Source organism: Mesocricetus auratus, unplaced genomic scaffold (assembly GCF_017639785.1).
Source record: "Mesocricetus auratus isolate SY011 unplaced genomic scaffold, BCM_Maur_2.0 Super-Scaffold_100014, whole genome shotgun sequence".
NCBI classification, from domain to species: domain Eukaryota; kingdom Metazoa; phylum Chordata; class Mammalia; order Rodentia; family Cricetidae; genus Mesocricetus; species Mesocricetus auratus.
In genome coordinates this window covers 55,313,237-55,329,263 of record NW_024429197.1, presented here as the reverse complement: position 1 = coordinate 55,329,263, position 16,027 = coordinate 55,313,237, and the positions used below count along the sequence as shown (strand labels likewise).

The window sequence follows — 16,027 nt, the reverse complement described above, 5'->3', positions numbered from 1 at the left end:
GAGAGCCTCAACACCTACTGTCTTTAAGATATAAGCTAATGGCTACAGGATGCCCTGGCCTCGGTGGTAAATGACCCCTATCTAAATAACAATATATTATTATTTAGATAGGGGCCCAGGAGAGTTTACACTCATCCTGAAGGCTAAGATGACACATGCATCTAGGGAGTGCCTGAAGGCCATGTGGACTGCAGGTACTGAGTGTCTTTAAGATTAAGGGAAGTAATTGCTATCTGCCCTTTATACATGATAATAGAAGTCTTCTGCCATTGTCCCTACCTTTGGTTGGTTACTTAAGATTGATGCATGAATAAACTGGCACACTCGGTATTAACTGAGACTGCCCTCCTGATATAAAAAATAAAAAGTCCGCCTTGTAAGCCCACTTGCAGTCCCTCATCCCTCTGGCCTAAGAGTGTTTCCCCTCCCTGGGAGACAGTACATATCTGACTACCTCGGCTAGGAGCCTCTTTCTGCTCCTCACCGGCTGATTAGATCCTAACAGACCATTTAAGGATGAAAGCTTTCCATTGTCACAACTCAAAGTCAATGTTCTTCAGGGCAGTCTCCTTTCTATGTCTATGGCACAATAAAGTAGCTGCCACTCCCAGTAATAAGGTTCAGCAGTTGACACTAGGACTCTTCCAAGGTGGGAGGAACTGGTGCTTTGAGACAGTCACCCTGCCCTCATCCTTTGAAGGAATGGATCAAAGTAGACAACAAAGAGGAAACTGTCTTGTCTGGGTATTGGTGCCTGAACTCAGGGTTTTGTGCGTACTAAGCAAGGGCACTGCTACATCTACAGCCCCTAGTTTCTTGCAGATAAGTTTTGGCTGTGTAGCCCAGGCTGGCCTCAAATTCTTGATCCTCTGCTTTCTACCACCCAGGTGTTGGGATTATTGTTATGTGCTGCCATACCTGCCTTGAAAGTGCTTTATTGATATAGCCTACTTACATATAGCTTAAGTTATTGTATCTAAGGAAATGTGATTAGACCAAGAGTAAGGCAATATATGAGTCTAGAAAGATGATGAAAATTCCTGCCTTGGGAAAAAAAAAAGCACAAAGAATATGTTAAAGCAGAGAAGGGTTCAAGACATGGTGAAGCGGTGGAGCATTTGCAAGGCATGGGCCAGGTAAGGGGTGCCATCCTCAAATAAATAAATAAATAAACCATAATTTACAAGACAGTTTTGATGGTGACAGCCATCAGAGGTAGAGATCGAAAGAGATTTCACCCTAAGAAAATGGGCAAGTGTCATAGCAATACGTTAGTGATATTGTAGGATTGGTCTGGGAAAGGGCTGTTCTTTGCTTTCAGGAGAGTTCAGTCAGCAGGGATGACTGAGATGATGGGTGGGTTAGATCTCCAAGAGAAAGAATGTAGTAAAAGCAGTGAGAAGAAGGCTGAATCTTGAGACCAAGCTAACATATATTAAAGATCAGAGAGAGGAGGAAATGATTCCATAATCCCCTACGGAACAATTATGTACAAGTCAGTATCCAGCCCTACTTTCCATTGAGCTTCAGATATGTACATTAAAAATAGTAGCCTCCCCCCCCATATGCACCCTTGTTTATTATGTGCACTCAAATATTCAGAGTCTTTGGGACCAGCTATGAGAGTCACGGGACAGTACTATTGTTCTTAATAAGGCAGGCCAATCCTCCCCACCTCGCTTTCTCTGAAGACTTCTTGTCAACCTATTAGTGGCTGAGTGAAACAGTGTGAGAAACAAGTCCCCAGTCCCAAAGAGGAGAGAGATCACCTCTCCAAATGAAGTCTCTATTTTACTCTTGATCAAAATGGTGTTCTCACAAAAGCAGATGCGCAAGCACCCTGGGGCAGGAAGGGAACCTGGCTTTAGTTCCAACGTGGGTGGTGATTATCTTTCCCACATTGGTTGGGATTGGATCTCAGTCTTTTACAATAGGCTGGTTTAAAAGAATTGCAAAGGAAATGAACTAAAGCAGACAGGGGCAAGCCACATTCGCCACCTAAGTTCCCAGAGAGCAGTGAGGCCTTTGTGTGAATAAAGGTGTTACTGGAAAGGAGGGATTAAAATGCTTGCATTAGGGTTTTACAAAGTGGGGCAAAGAAAAAGATTTGTAGAAAAGTCTGGAAAGGTGAGGGAGAAAAAATATTTTAATTTCTCATTGTACATAAAATTTTAGTGTTTGATAAAAAGACTAAAATTTAACAGGTACCTTTAAAGTGTCCATTTTTTCTGTTTCTTCTGAAACTTGGATGGAGCATGCCCAGAAGCACCCCTTGCATCTTCCCATCTGCTATCTTTACGATGCAAACTAAGCAAGTCTACACATATTGTTGCCCAGCATCTTAACCTTTGAACATGTGCTTGATGGGTTTGAGCTGAGCATGCAGAGAAATATGCCTTCCATCTTTCCTCCTTGAACTATGTCTTTAAACTGCGCATGCTCAGGAAAGTGCCTGTGCGCATGACTGTGTATGAACTCACCAGTTTTCATCTCATGGTAATTCTAGTTTGGGCTTTACACTCGCCAAGACACAAAGCCATCTAAATTGATAGTGACTTAAGTTAGTGCACAAAACAAAAGCGACACAATAACCTCTTGACTTATGGGCGCTCTGCTTGCTTAAAGCCTCTTTTCCTTCTTAAATATGTGTTTTATCTCCACTAATAGCTTAAGTAAAGAGACTTTTTACATCTGGCTTCTGAGAAGTAAGGGGCAGGTGGCCGTGAACATTTTAACTTTTGCCCATTTCTGTAGCAGGAAGCATCATCAACAGTAAATGCCTTTGAAGGAGAGAAGCAGGGGAAGAGGAGATAAGTTGATCGTTGTGCTATTTGCAGAGGTTTAGTTATAAGACCAAAGGCTGTATGTCTGTCCTTGTCCATCACAACACATACAAAAGGGAAAATGTCAATTTAAGTGACTAGAACCCTCAGGATAGCATAGGCAAACATTCTATAAAAAGACAGAAATAGTTTTGAATCTTGAGCCTAATAGCTTTTGTTGCAACGATTCAGCTTACATTGTACTGGAAAGCAGACTTAGTCTGTAAATGAGCAGGAAGGCTGAGTACCAATATAATTATCATTTAAACAATGGGTTCAGACTCTGTCTGGCCCATTACATCAGTGTCTGCGGACCCTTGCCTTGTGGAAAACTGGAGGGAGGAAGAATTTGAAGTAAGAGTCAGAATGGTGACTGGACAGTTGGAGGTGGGTCTGAGTCGGGTCTGATTCAGGTCTTTACCTGCTGCAGACACTGAAGGGTTTTAGACATTCAGGAAGTGAGAGAAGGAATGGGGTCAGGAGAGAGAAGAGTCAGAGAGGAAAGCATATCAAGGGTGATCATGGTGCCGAGGAAAGACCATGGGATTTGGTAATTGGAATTTTCCTGGAGAACTAAGAATGCTTTTGCATGCCTAGATAATTCAAGGGAAGGTAGAGTTTTCGGAAATGGAGGCATTGATTATTGCCACAAGACACTGATAAGCAAAGAAGTGGTTCCTTATTTGTGTTTTAGGATGGAGATGCCTGGATTTATCTTTAGGACAAAATCCTAAGATGGGAAAAGAAAGACAAATTAGAATTGGGAGCTGACACAAAGTGAGAGCAGAGATACCAGTAGAATCAATAGACCCAGCAGGAAGGATAGCTTCCCCAGGGGAAGGATCAGTTACTCAATCTGCAAAATCAAAAGACAAACAAGAGGCAGGAGGATAGTAGGTAGGAGATGTTAAACAGAGAGAAGGACAGCTGAGTGCTTACATTATAATGGCTTCTAGCATCTCAATTAGGGCACCAGAACAAAAAGTGTTCTCAGAAGACTCAGCACTGGGAAGGGACTGGGCAGCTAAAAGAGACAATTCACACCTCTAGGTGGCTAAGGAGACAGTTCACACTTCCCAATGGAGGTCTGTCAAGTACAGAATAAACCATTGAGTCCTTTAAGGACAATTAAGGTACCAGAAAATAAAAACAGCAATTTCTGTTGTGTCTTACAGCTGCAAACACCAGAGAAATAACTTTTAACAGATTTTCCAAATATATGAATTCAACAAACCATCTTTGAGTTCATGACATCCACATCTAATAAATTTTAAGTCACTGGTATTTCCCTTTTTGACACTCCACAGTGCCACAGAAGGAAGGTTCAGACTTAGCTGGTTAGACACACGTAAGCTCACAAGTGAACACACACACACACACACACACACACACACACACACACACACACGCAAACTGATTAACATGAATGGAATAGCAAATGTGCCTGAGAAACTTCGGTAGGAAATGCAGGATAAAGTCACGAGGGAGAAAAGCCTGCAGCCAACAGGCATCTAAGAATTCAGTAGAATCAGCAGTGAAAGACCTGCTGACTGTCCTAAGATGCATCTTGGGTTTATTAGTTGCCTGTCGGGATAGTGGCATCCACAAATCTCACAGGTGCACACAATAAACATCACACACTGCGTTTCTGACCGTCTTGTTCTTTGCCCTCTCAGGCAAGTGGAAACTTTTACTATATCAGCGTGACAAAAAGTCACTCCTAGTTAGTGTTTTCCTAGCAAGCACCAGCCTATATACTCCTCCATCTCTTTAACTTTTGCTGCTTAGGAAGAGCCTGGGGATGTGACTGTACTGAGGCAAATACTAGCGCTTGACCTCAGGTTTAGAGAGTCCTGCATCTAGGAGCCTTCTCAGGCCTGACTTGTGAAAGTCAGAATTCTCAGACTCCTTCCTGGATGTGCTGTCATTTATTAATTGCTACAGGTTGTCATTATGAAGCCTCGTGTAGGTGCTATGTAACTATTAAGGGTGTATTAAAATTATAGCATATGCAGTAGCAGCTGAGACTGTTCTGTGGAGACAGTTTCAGCATGAAAATATACCACACTACAACTCCCATGACCCCTCCTTCTTACAGCTGCCCCAAAGCACTCCACAGACTGCAATTTTAACTCTTTAATCACACCAGGAGTCACTTGACCGGTGTAGCTACACTTAAGCAAGCCTCTTCCCTTAAACCAGGGTATATATATAATTAATGATACAGATGCCTTGTTGTACATAAAAATGAGGGCAGGTGGATTTTCTTTGGAGTTTCTCAGGACAAGGAAGAGTCTTTTCCTTTTCTTAGTGTTCAGACAGGTGAGTGGAGGTTCATTTGAGACTAGGTGAGCAACTGGGCTTGGCATTAACTGTGTGCGCCATGGGATGCAATTCTGGCAATGAGACATTTGTCTGATCTGCTCCTGAAGTCAACCTAGAACAGGTGAGACTTGACCAATGCTGGAAGTCTTATTTATTCTACCAAGGTCTCTATTGCTCCACCACGGCATCATGCTGGAAAGAAAGCACCGATGCAGAAGGTGTCTGTCATAATGCAAACGACAGGGTGATATCTTGAAAATGTTGATTTTATTTGGAATGGAGACATTATCTTAACTGCATATAATAATACCCATAATTCTTAGAAAGTATATACAGTACGCTAAAAGTGAGATGCCGGAATACTTGAAATTCATCTTTTTTAAAAAAATTCATTTTTATTTTTGCATATGTGTCTGTGTGTGCGTGCGTGGTTGGGATTTGCAGGACAGGATGAGTGGTTATCTGGAAGAGCTCTAAGCGAGCTACCTTCTGAGCCGTCTCTCTAGACCCTGACATTTACTTTTCACATCGTCCAACAAAACACAAATATGCATCAAATATAAATACACACGTCCATACCAGTTGAGGGACAGGGAAATGTGACAGAGTGCCAAAGCTGTTGAGCTGGGATAAAGACTTGGAATTATTCCTGTCTTTTCTCACTTTTTCAACTATTATGCACATAAAAATATTTTATGGAAAATTCAGATTCTTGAGAATTCCCCCATCCACTGAATCAGACCCTCAGAAAGAGACATTGCTATTGAGTATCTGAAGCAAGTTTTAGCCCATAATAGTTGAAGTTATTGAACCATAAAACTGAATTCTAATAAAAGAGTAAATGCAATTTAAAAAGTGTGTTGTTTTTTTAAGTGATATTTGAGAGAAAAAACCAACTTAAAGACCCAAGTTTCTTTGGACTAGACAAGACAAAACAAAAGCAAGAAGCAATGAGTAAAACTCAGGTCCTGGAGTCAACTCCTTGGGTGACAGCAGCGGCAGCAGCAACAACAAAAGCAGTTGAGTAAATCAGAAGGGAGAAGTGTGGCTTCCTAGCTTTCCACACCCCAAACCGGAAGTGGAAGTAGAAAAGGGCAGGCTTATGAGAGCAGCAGGGGGGGGCAGGAGGGAGGGCCGGGAGGGGGCGGGGACGACAGCACAGCTTTGGACTCTCACAGAATCTTACAAGTGTTCCAATTTCCCGTGGTGCTGTTTTCAGTTCCTGTTTTTTGTTTTGTTCTGCTGGTTTTGGTTGCTGTTTGTTTGCTTGCTTGCTTGTTTTTCACTACTGGGTCTGAGCCTAGGACTTTGCTAGATGTGGTCAGAGATTTTTCAGTCTCTCTGTATGTCCTGTTGCTTGGCAACATCACCTGTGTGACTTAAAACACGGAGACCAAAGTACTATGGCCCCAGCTCCCACCTCCAGGGTTTAGAATCGTTTCTGGAATTCAAAAGCTCAAGCATACTATAATTCTAGTATAGTGACAGGGTTGAAAAGCAGTTGATAAAACCCAGACTCCTCAAAAAGACACGTTCTGTCTTCTTGAGCAAGGTAGCCGGAAAAGACCACTAAAGGTACCCCTATGAGCCAACCCAATTCCCGAGGCTCCCTAGGTTCACATGTGTCTATTTTGAATTGATACATCTGTGGGCTAGATACATTGGCAGACTTTAATCAGGAGCTTAGGGAACCTAGGTAACTGAGTATTTGGAAATAAGCTGAGCAAGGGGATAGACACTAAAGTGAGATCAGAGGGGAAGTGACTACTGTGACACCAAAGAAAAGGTGATCTGCTTTATAATTCTCATTGCAATGTTGCCATGATCTCATCTCCCTTAAGGACAAACAGAGAAATAGGGTATGGAGTCTACTTTTGCTTGTTTGAGAGCCCCTGTAATGACCTACAGCACATGGTCCCAAGCAAGTTCCTTGGAGAACTGTTTCTCAATGCTCTAAGACACTATTAAGCTAGGTGGAAGCGTCTAGAAGAGGACATCCTTTGCCTGAGGTAAGTGTTCACTTCCTTTTTTGACCAGGAATCCGGGCTCCTTTCAATGATTGTACTGTATAAAACACACCTACTGGAAATTCTTGTTTTCTGGACTGGTCATGGAAGAGGTGTGCTTCTTTAGTTGGTAGACTGGAGGAAATAGTAACAATTTCCTCGGAAAGTAATAACTCACGCCCAGGTGAGTCTCTGCTGCTTGTTTATTTTGTGGTTTTTGTTTTTGTTTTTTCCAGAGAAGGGGAGGAGGAAGGAGGAGAGGGGGAGCTGAAGCAATGGCATGACAGTCTGAGCTGACAGTGTGGGTGGGGGCAGGAGGCTTCGCTTTAGGAAGCTCCCAGGAAAGTGCCCTTCCTCACTCAGTGAGGTTACTCACCTTGTCAGCACTCCAGACTCCACAGTGCAGATCTAGCTTAAACAAGGCAAACAGCAACCGTGGGGTGCACTCAAAACTAGGACTTCTGTCCCCAACAGAAACCTGACCTTCCAGCCTTCCCACAGGAAGAGGCCTGTGCAGGACTGTTCTGCGGTTTCTTCAGGCATCTCTGACCTCTGGTCTACCTCTCTATTCTATTTGTTACCTTGCAGTACAATCTCTGCCTCTGGGAAAGCTTGGAGACACTCAGGAAAATGCAAAGCTTTCTTCCCTGAATACTCCCAATGTTTGTGCACATTTCAATGATCCAGACACATCTTTTACAGTATTCTACTCAAAAACTCTGTTTTGTTTACATGTGTGCACTGATATTCACAAGCCCCACATGTTTAAGCCACCCTTCCAAGAGTAGTTCATGAGACAATTTATGCTTATTTTATTCCCTTTAAAATTTTTCTATCTTGAAGCAGTGTGGGAAGAAAGTTGAGCCTGAGAGTCATTTCCCTTCTGACACTCCCTAACCTTTAGGCACTGTTCTTGACACATTATCTATGTTCAGCATATGATGTACATTAATATTGTACCTACACACCCCTATTTATCAAGCTCCTAAATACTCCATACTAGGGCGTCACTGACTACAATGGGGAAAGAGTCCCCCATACAACCTCTGTTCTCATGGAGCTTAGAACTCAGTTAATGACACAAACAGAACTATAATTGCGATCTGAGGTGAAGTATGTTGTAAAGAAATGCATTACCATGGAGGCATGCAAACAGTGAACCCAAGCTTGGCTGGGCTAGGGAAGGCTTCCCTCAGAAAGCAGTTTTTGGGCTTGGGGGTGAGATTTTGGAGTGATCAACACAGTATGCTTTATAAAAGATTGAATGGGAAGCAAAAGCATGTATTCACTTGCTCCTGTACTGTAGACTTCAAAGGTCTGGGATTAAGTCCAGATAATCATGTGTCTATTTATTCATATTCTTTGTACTGTGTTCATCTCAGACACACATAAATATAGAGACTGAATGAATGAAATGCTTAAAAATTTTTCCTTTATTTTTATTTTATGTGTATGGGTATTTTGTCTGCATATGGATCTGTATATGATTTATCTGCAGGGCCCTTGAAGGCCAGAGAAGCTCCTGGAAATGGAGTTACAAATGGCTCTGAGTCACCATTTAGGTGCTGGGACTAGAACCCTGGTCTTCTGAATCATCCACCCAGTGCTCTTACCCTCTAAGCAACCTTTCTAGCCCCCATGAATGAATGAAGTATTTAATTCCTGGTCAAAAAAAACTATATATAAGGGTTGGGTAGAAAGCTGTCCTGCTGTGCATGAGGCCATAGATTCTGTTCTCAATAACATTCACATAACACATAACCAGGAAATGTCTCCTAAAAGGAATTAAAGCATCCAAACACATAGTAAAGTCTCAAGGATTAGAAGCTCTGTGTCTGCAAGAGTCATGCCTTATCTGTTGTGCACATCATCTTTACTGCACATTGGAAGGTTTGAAGTAGAAGGAAATGGATCCTGTTTATCTTTAAATAGCTTTGAGTTCTTAGTGTAGTGTCTTGCATAGAATAAATCTCCTAAAAATTCAGGGATTGAATGACATTCTTAATTAGCGATTCAATGATCAGGTCAAAGAAAATCCTGTACTTCCAAATACCAGAAACTGGCTGTGATGGCAAACACCTGTAACCTTGCCACTTGGGGGTGGGGATAGGAGAATCAGAAGTTCTATATCCTTAGCTAAATTAGTGAGTTATAGGCCAGCCTGAGCTAGATGAAATCCTTTATTTAAAATAATAATATCAATAATATCCTCAAACACCATTGGAATCAGGATTGCCATGTAGCTTGTTTGGCCTAACCATGGGATAAGGGTCATTTGTGTTACTTCTCAAACAATCTTCAATAATAGTTGTACTATCTTTTCCTTTCTTTGTCTCAGATAACATGATTATTCCAGAAGTGTCTGCTCCTGTCAAATGCGTAGGCCCTGGAAGAATGTGAAGCAGAGGCAAAGCCAACCAGTGACAAATGCATTATGTATAAAAAACAACATAGACCCTTGTCAACAAATGCCAAAAACAAGTACACACAAATCTTAAATCTCACTCTGCTACTCTCGGTAGGGAATACTGAATGTCAGCTTATAGAGAAACATTTAGGAAAAATATCCAAAAGGTGTTGGAGAAATAAGACAGTACTGTGCAGAGAAGAAGCCGCCATAGACCATTGAAGGAGGATATGTCAACCATTAAAAGGGCACTACTTTAATGTCTCGGCTTCCAAAGACCATGCAACAGAGAACAACCTGTCTCTAGCACGCTGCACTGCATACACCATATACCCAGTTCATTCTCCCTTTTCAGTTGTTGGATTTTCAAGTTCCTTGACCATCCCACCACAGGAATGGAAGCTCTACAGGAGCCAAGATTCTGTTTAACTTGCACTCAAGCTAGTACACAGCATATGTGTACCTAAGGAATCTTTGCTGAGTAAAGCATGCACACAAAAAGAATGTTGTGTGCTACTGAGCAATGTGTGTACAAGACTGCCAAAATAGCAGAGGAGATCCAAAGTTAAAAATACATATTCGTGGGAATGAGTATTGTGGAGGGAAGTCAGAGGTTAATGTTGGGTGTCTTCCTCAGTATCCATCTGACAGGATCTCCTACTAAGCCTGGAGCTCATGGATTTCTCTAGGTTGGCTGATCCATCAGCTCCAGCAATCTGCGCGCGCGCGCGCGCATACACACACACACACACACACACACACACACACACACACACGCGCGTCAGGGCTGGGTTTACAGATCTGTGTCACCACTTAACTTTCACATGGGTACTGAAGACGTGAACTCAAGTCTCAAAACTTGTATGGCAAACACTTTACTGACTGAGCCATTTTCCCAGCTCCAAACCTTCTTCCTTTCTATCTTTTCTTTTTTATGAGAGGCATTTATAGTAAGAACAAATGAAGTCATTGTAATATTTGACATAGAACCTGGTCCAGGGACATACTCGGATAGAACAACTAGGTGAGACATCGTCAATAAGAGACCCACGAGATATAAAGCTAAAATGATGGAGAAGGAATGAGCTAATATTTTAATACAAACAGACACTCCACAGGGAATGTCAAGTAGATGAATAGGAAGACCCGAGTCCGTCACTAAAAAGCTGAGGAGGTCCTTGATTAATAGCTTTTTTGTGGATGCCCTGTGTAGAACATCAGTCAGTACCACAAATGAAAAACTTCCATGCTTAATGTGGTCCCCTAGCTATGTAAATATAGCAAATATATCTGGACCAGAGCGCGACAGAAGGAGTGCTGTCTTGTCATCTTTTGCTGTGAACTAGTCTATACACAAACTGAAATACAGCCATAAGTGAATCTAGCTTCTCAAGTCTATTAAAAGAAAGGAAAGTACTGCCCATGCGAGTTTAGACAAGTTGCTTGAGCTTACAGGTTTGACTCCCTTTCCGGCGAAGATAGGTGATTGCCTGCTTCGTAAGTTTTTTGGAGAGCAGTAGATGGATTTAAAAGACGCATCTGCTGTCTGATGGACACACTGTTGGTGTATTTCCTCCCATCAGTATCCCATGCTCCTGTGTTTCGTACATTGAGCCACTGGACACTGCTTTTTCTTGCAAGTAAAATGTTAGTGAATGGATGCTCATATGAGCGTCCCATAAATCACTTTATGAATGCAATCTCTGACCCCTCTATCAGCTAGCCTGTCTGGAGTTTGCATGCAAGGAAAGAACAAGCCAGAAGTTTGAATAAAACTAATGATTGTTTGGAGCTTGGGCTTGAGAGTCTATTTGCAAGTATAGATAAAAGGGATTTGTGAGTATGTAAGGAGGAGAAGGGGACCCCAATTGGCAGAGATGGGTTTACATAATCAGGGTTAGGCAGTTGCACACTAGACAGATGCTCAATAGCTTTTGGCACCAAAATATATTGACCAGCTGGGATATCATTAATGCTTAACAATTTTATCCTTATGACCACATCTTGGTCAATTAGGTTGTCTTTGACCACCAAAGGGTATAATATATTCTGTTGTAAATGCCACATGTGTATTTCTGTAGCTCATATTCTATTACATTGATATGTTGCATAATACACACTAACTATAAATGCTTTTGCTTCTTCAGAGCATCATGTTAGATGGTGATTTAGGAGGAATAAAATTAAAATGTAAAATTAATTTCTTTATAAACAGTAATTAGTCATTACTCAGAGGAGTGTGTGGAGGGGTGTGGGTACTAAAAGTAGAGGGATCTAAATCAAGTAATTTCTAAATAAATATTCAAAAATTACTATTAAAAGTAATCTGGCCAGAGAAAGCCAATGCTGTATAATATCTGGACACAAACAAATGCAGGCAGGAAAGAGACAGTTGCTAAGAGACAGTGACTGAATGACTTAAACAGGGGCTGCTTGTGGAATCCGAAGCCCACGGCCAGTGTCATAAGCCCATGAAGTCATTTGAGAAATGCTCCAGAAAGACCAATACCAGGCATTTATGTGCCACAGTATTTCCAAGAATTCTTTATGTGCTAAAATTTAATGTGTTACAGCAGTCCAATCATGTTCAGAGCTTGACATCGAAGCAACTGCTGAGTTCTATTTGTCACACATACTCTTTTACAATAGCAAGAAGCCCAGACACAGAAACACAGCTTGCTACAAGGTTCAAAGGCATGTGTGTGTGTGTGTGTGTGTGTGTATGTGTGTGTGTTTAGATTTCACCTATAAACTGTTTCCTTTTAAAATGACTTGCAATGTATTTGAGACTTAATGAGTTTCTTAGTAACTTCCACGGGGAGTGGGGCTTGACCCTAATACTGTACACCCATTTTCCTCATACTCCAGGAAACGGTTTGGTTCCTGAGATCCCTCTGTGTGTAAACTTCTAAGAGTAGCATCAGTCTCCCTTCTTCAAAGTCAGGTAACCAACAGTACAAACTTCATGTAGGGAGTACAAAAAGGGAAAAAAAAACATGGGCCATTAAACAAGCTGCTTCCCACATCTATGGCAAGAGTCATTCACTAGAATCAAAATATTTCATAAATCTCACAGGCAGCTTGGAAGCATGCAGAATCCTTTTAGAAATCCCTTTAACTGAGAGCTAGGTGTTACAGTGTACGCCTGAAATCCCAACGCACAGGAAGTGGACCCAGAGCTTAAAGTTATCCCTAGCCATATAACAAGTTTGAGGCCAGCCCAGAATAATAAGACCCTGTCTGAACACGAGTGGAAAAAATGGGGGAGGGGCTACTTTCCCTTTATGTAACCACAACGAAGACATAAGACTGTCTAAACACAAGTGGGGATAAAATGGGGGTGGGCCTGTTTCCCCTTATGAAACCGCTTTTTCTGTTGAGATTCTGTTTCCAGGAGAAATCATGGGATGGCTTTTGAATCTGAAAGTCCAGGGACGAAAGGCTCCTGGGACCCCGCCAGTGGGAAGTGCCTCTCTCCATGCTCGGTCTTTGTCAGACACTGGCATTCTTCCACTTGCATCACCATCTTGACCACGGGGGTTGAGCCAGTGCAGTTCAGCCTCAAGCTCATGGTGGTGAATCTGGTGGGCGAGCAGTGGGAGCAGAAGTTGTAGCGATGTGACTCGGCTCCGGGAAAATGAATGGACCCGCATTTCCCAAAGCAAAGGTTGTTTGGGACAACAGCTTTTTCACAATCTTCGTGGGCAATTGTCTGAAAGGCAAACCGATTATTAGGTCACCTCCAGGCATTTCGTACCGCTCATGACCCAGAAGGACGATGCAGAATAATCTAAGTTGGGAATGCTCTGTGTGATATCCAAGAGAGGGAGCCCATTGGGGGCAAGGCTGCCTCTCCAAAGCTTTCTTTATTGAGTAACTCAGCAGTTAGCTTCTAGAAAGCCTTAAGTTAACGTGAAAATAATTCCCACTACTAACACCATACTTTAAAGAGTTTTCATCTAGTTGGCTATAACCAATTGGAAACAAAAAGCTGTAATGGCAGCCTTGTTATTTAACTACTACACCCCCACCTTTCTGTTTTCCATAGTGCATTGTGTACAGCAGCTTCTCGATAAATGCTGGTCACTTTCATGGAACAGGCGAGATACCATGAGTTTAAGTCTGTCCTATTTTATTCAAGCAGTAAAGCATTCAAATCTGCAAAGCCACAGAGTCACAATGTATATACCTATGCTGTATCACCTTTGCTGCTGGCTCAGAACCTCATAAACACAGTTTTCTGTGTCTTTCAAAATAGCTGAGTCAAACTCCTTAATCTTAATTTAATTAGCAATAGAATTAAAAGGTAAGACTTTCAAACGATACTTGATTGCCCGAGTCTTAGGAGCAATTTTCTAATTGCACATGGACCAGCAAAGCAGATATTATTACTTGATGATTGACTGGTCATTGCTGCACAGCCAATTGCCTTAGAATACTGCCTACTTAATTGGGCACTGTTACTAGACTGTAAAATTTTAGTCTCTCCTGCACTGCTTCTGGTTCAGTGTCTTTTTGATGCATTTTCTCTACTTTAATTTAGCATTTGGAATGTAGGTGTTGCCAGCTCTGGGGGAAGCAGAATGGTAGACTGTTCCTTTGTCTTAATAGTGCAGAACTGATCAGGGTCACTATAAATTAGCCAGCACAAGTTAGGAAGTCGGATAAGGAAAGAGATGTGATTTCACATTAAGGCTATTTTTGAAAACCTTTGAGAAAGATAAATTACACTCTCAATTATGTTTTGCTATCACAATGCCAAGAAATGATAGTGAGAATCGCAACATAGAGTTTCTGCAGGAACATTTTAAACATCAAATAATTTTAGCAAGTATTAAAGAAAACATTTGTGAACCTGTGAAGTAGTAAGGTGTAGGGATACCCAGGGAGATGTCTAGGGTATCCCACCTCACATATCCAGGGTATCACACCTCGCCTCCAGTTTGATTTACATGCTTTTCTACATCTTTGTGAATATGGAGATATTCTGCAAGGTAGTTCTGGCAATTGCTCTCCATTCCCAGTTTCCTAACTGAGAGCATACTCTTACTTTTCTAGACGGATAATATAGCCCATAAAAATACACACATTCAGCAAAGCTCAAAATGGTGACTACCAATCCTGACCATGCCCCATACTAGCATCAAGCATTTCCAGCATGCCAAGAAACAACGGAAATGTGAGAAGGAAATCAGGGAAATGGAAATACGATCACATTTTGCCAACTCCCACAATGAATACCCAAGGCAAGGCACAGGCTCTTGTCATCTGTCCTAGCTGTCCCCAAGTCTTGCAGACTCCAGAATGCATACCTGGTTGAAGGGCACCGTCCTGCAGGTCTCCCGATGTACTTCATGGCTTTTGATGGGCAAGATGACCCCCTGGGATGCTGGACCCTTTCTGAACATGAAGCGATGCCAGAATTTCTTGGCTTCCTCCTGTAGAGGTGACCTCTCCACTTTCCTCTCAGCTGCTGACTGAGGGAAGGCCTGAACCCCCAATGGGACGTGATCATTTTCCACATCCTTCCTGGGGTGAAGTTCTATCTCGGGTTTCTTCCAGAGTCTTCCAAGCCTGGACAGCATCTCCTCTCTCTGCCGCTGGCCTTCCCCAGCCAGGCTGGCACCTATGAGGTGTGGCACTGCGACAAACAGATCTGGCCTGTCTTCTGCTTCCTCTTGGCTAGCCGTGTGGAGATCTCTGCGACCCCTCTCTAGGAGCACAAAGGAAAAGGGACTCTGACTCCTGCAGCCACCTGAACATCGGCCTGCCTTCCCCAGAGGCAAAAGCACAAGCAACTGAAGGAAGAGGAGATACATGCTACCTGGGCCCAGAGGCTGAGATTAGGTTCGCAGACGGCCAGGCCCAAAGGGGAGGCTTGCTCTGCAGGACTGCAGCCAGGACATCCCATATATGCTACCTGCCTGGGAGAATGGGAAGCAGGCGGTCAGCAGGCAGGCAAAACAAACACATGAAGTGTTTGCTTACATTATGTAGTGCTAATGGGGTCCTGCCTTCTTCACTTTGGCTCTGTAGTTTTGAAGCCCCCAGGGAAAGCCTGAGACCCAGGGGTTAATTAGCTGGTGGTTTAGCTGTTGTCTGAGGCTGTACTGGCAAAAAAACAACTTTGCTCTTTGTCTGAATTCCTCATCATTGTCATTAGAAGAAGAAAACAGAGTCTGCTAACATTTGCTGCACATCTGCCTTGAGCTGGGATAAAATAGACACAGCCTCCTGTGTTTACTAGAGAAGAGACACAGGCAAAACAAAACAAAGGACATGTTAAGCAAAAGCCCAGGACTTCTCAGAACAGAACACACACACACACACAGAGAGAGAGAGAGAGAGAGAGAGAGAGAGAGAGAGAGAGAGAGAGAGAGAGAGAGAGAGAGAGAGAGAGAGAGAGAGAGAGAGAATAAAGATAAGCTGCCACATTGCTTAGGAAAGGATTTAGTTTTGCTTTACAG

The 16,027-nt window shown here is 42.5% G+C and overlaps 1 protein-coding gene across 1 annotated transcript; it reads right to left on the bottom strand.

Annotated features, from left to right (window-relative positions):
* Positions 1–12,338: 12,338 nt before the first annotated feature.
* Positions 12,339–15,381, bottom strand: Cer1 (cerberus 1, DAN family BMP antagonist). The gene is made up of 2 exons (XM_005082185.2): positions 14,873–15,381; positions 12,339–13,272 (listed from the first exon to the last, which is right to left on the bottom strand). Exons 1-2 carry the CDS (start codon positions 15,377–15,379, stop codon positions 12,961–12,963), a joined length of 819 nt encoding a protein of 272 aa, XP_005082242.1. The 5' UTR covers positions 15,380–15,381; the 3' UTR covers positions 12,339–12,960.
* Between the last annotated feature and the right edge of the window lie 646 nt (positions 15,382–16,027).

Excerpts from the sequence above, each read along its gene's own strand:
- Cer1 (XM_005082185.2), bottom strand. The coding sequence starts at position 15,379 with ATGTATCTCCTCTTCCTTCAGTTGCTTGTGCTTTTGCCTCTGGGGAAG. Across the intron at positions 13,273-14,872 it reads GGACGGTGCCCTTCAACCAG|ACAATTGCCCACGAAGATTG; the intron begins GTATGCATTCTG and ends TTTGCCTTTCAG.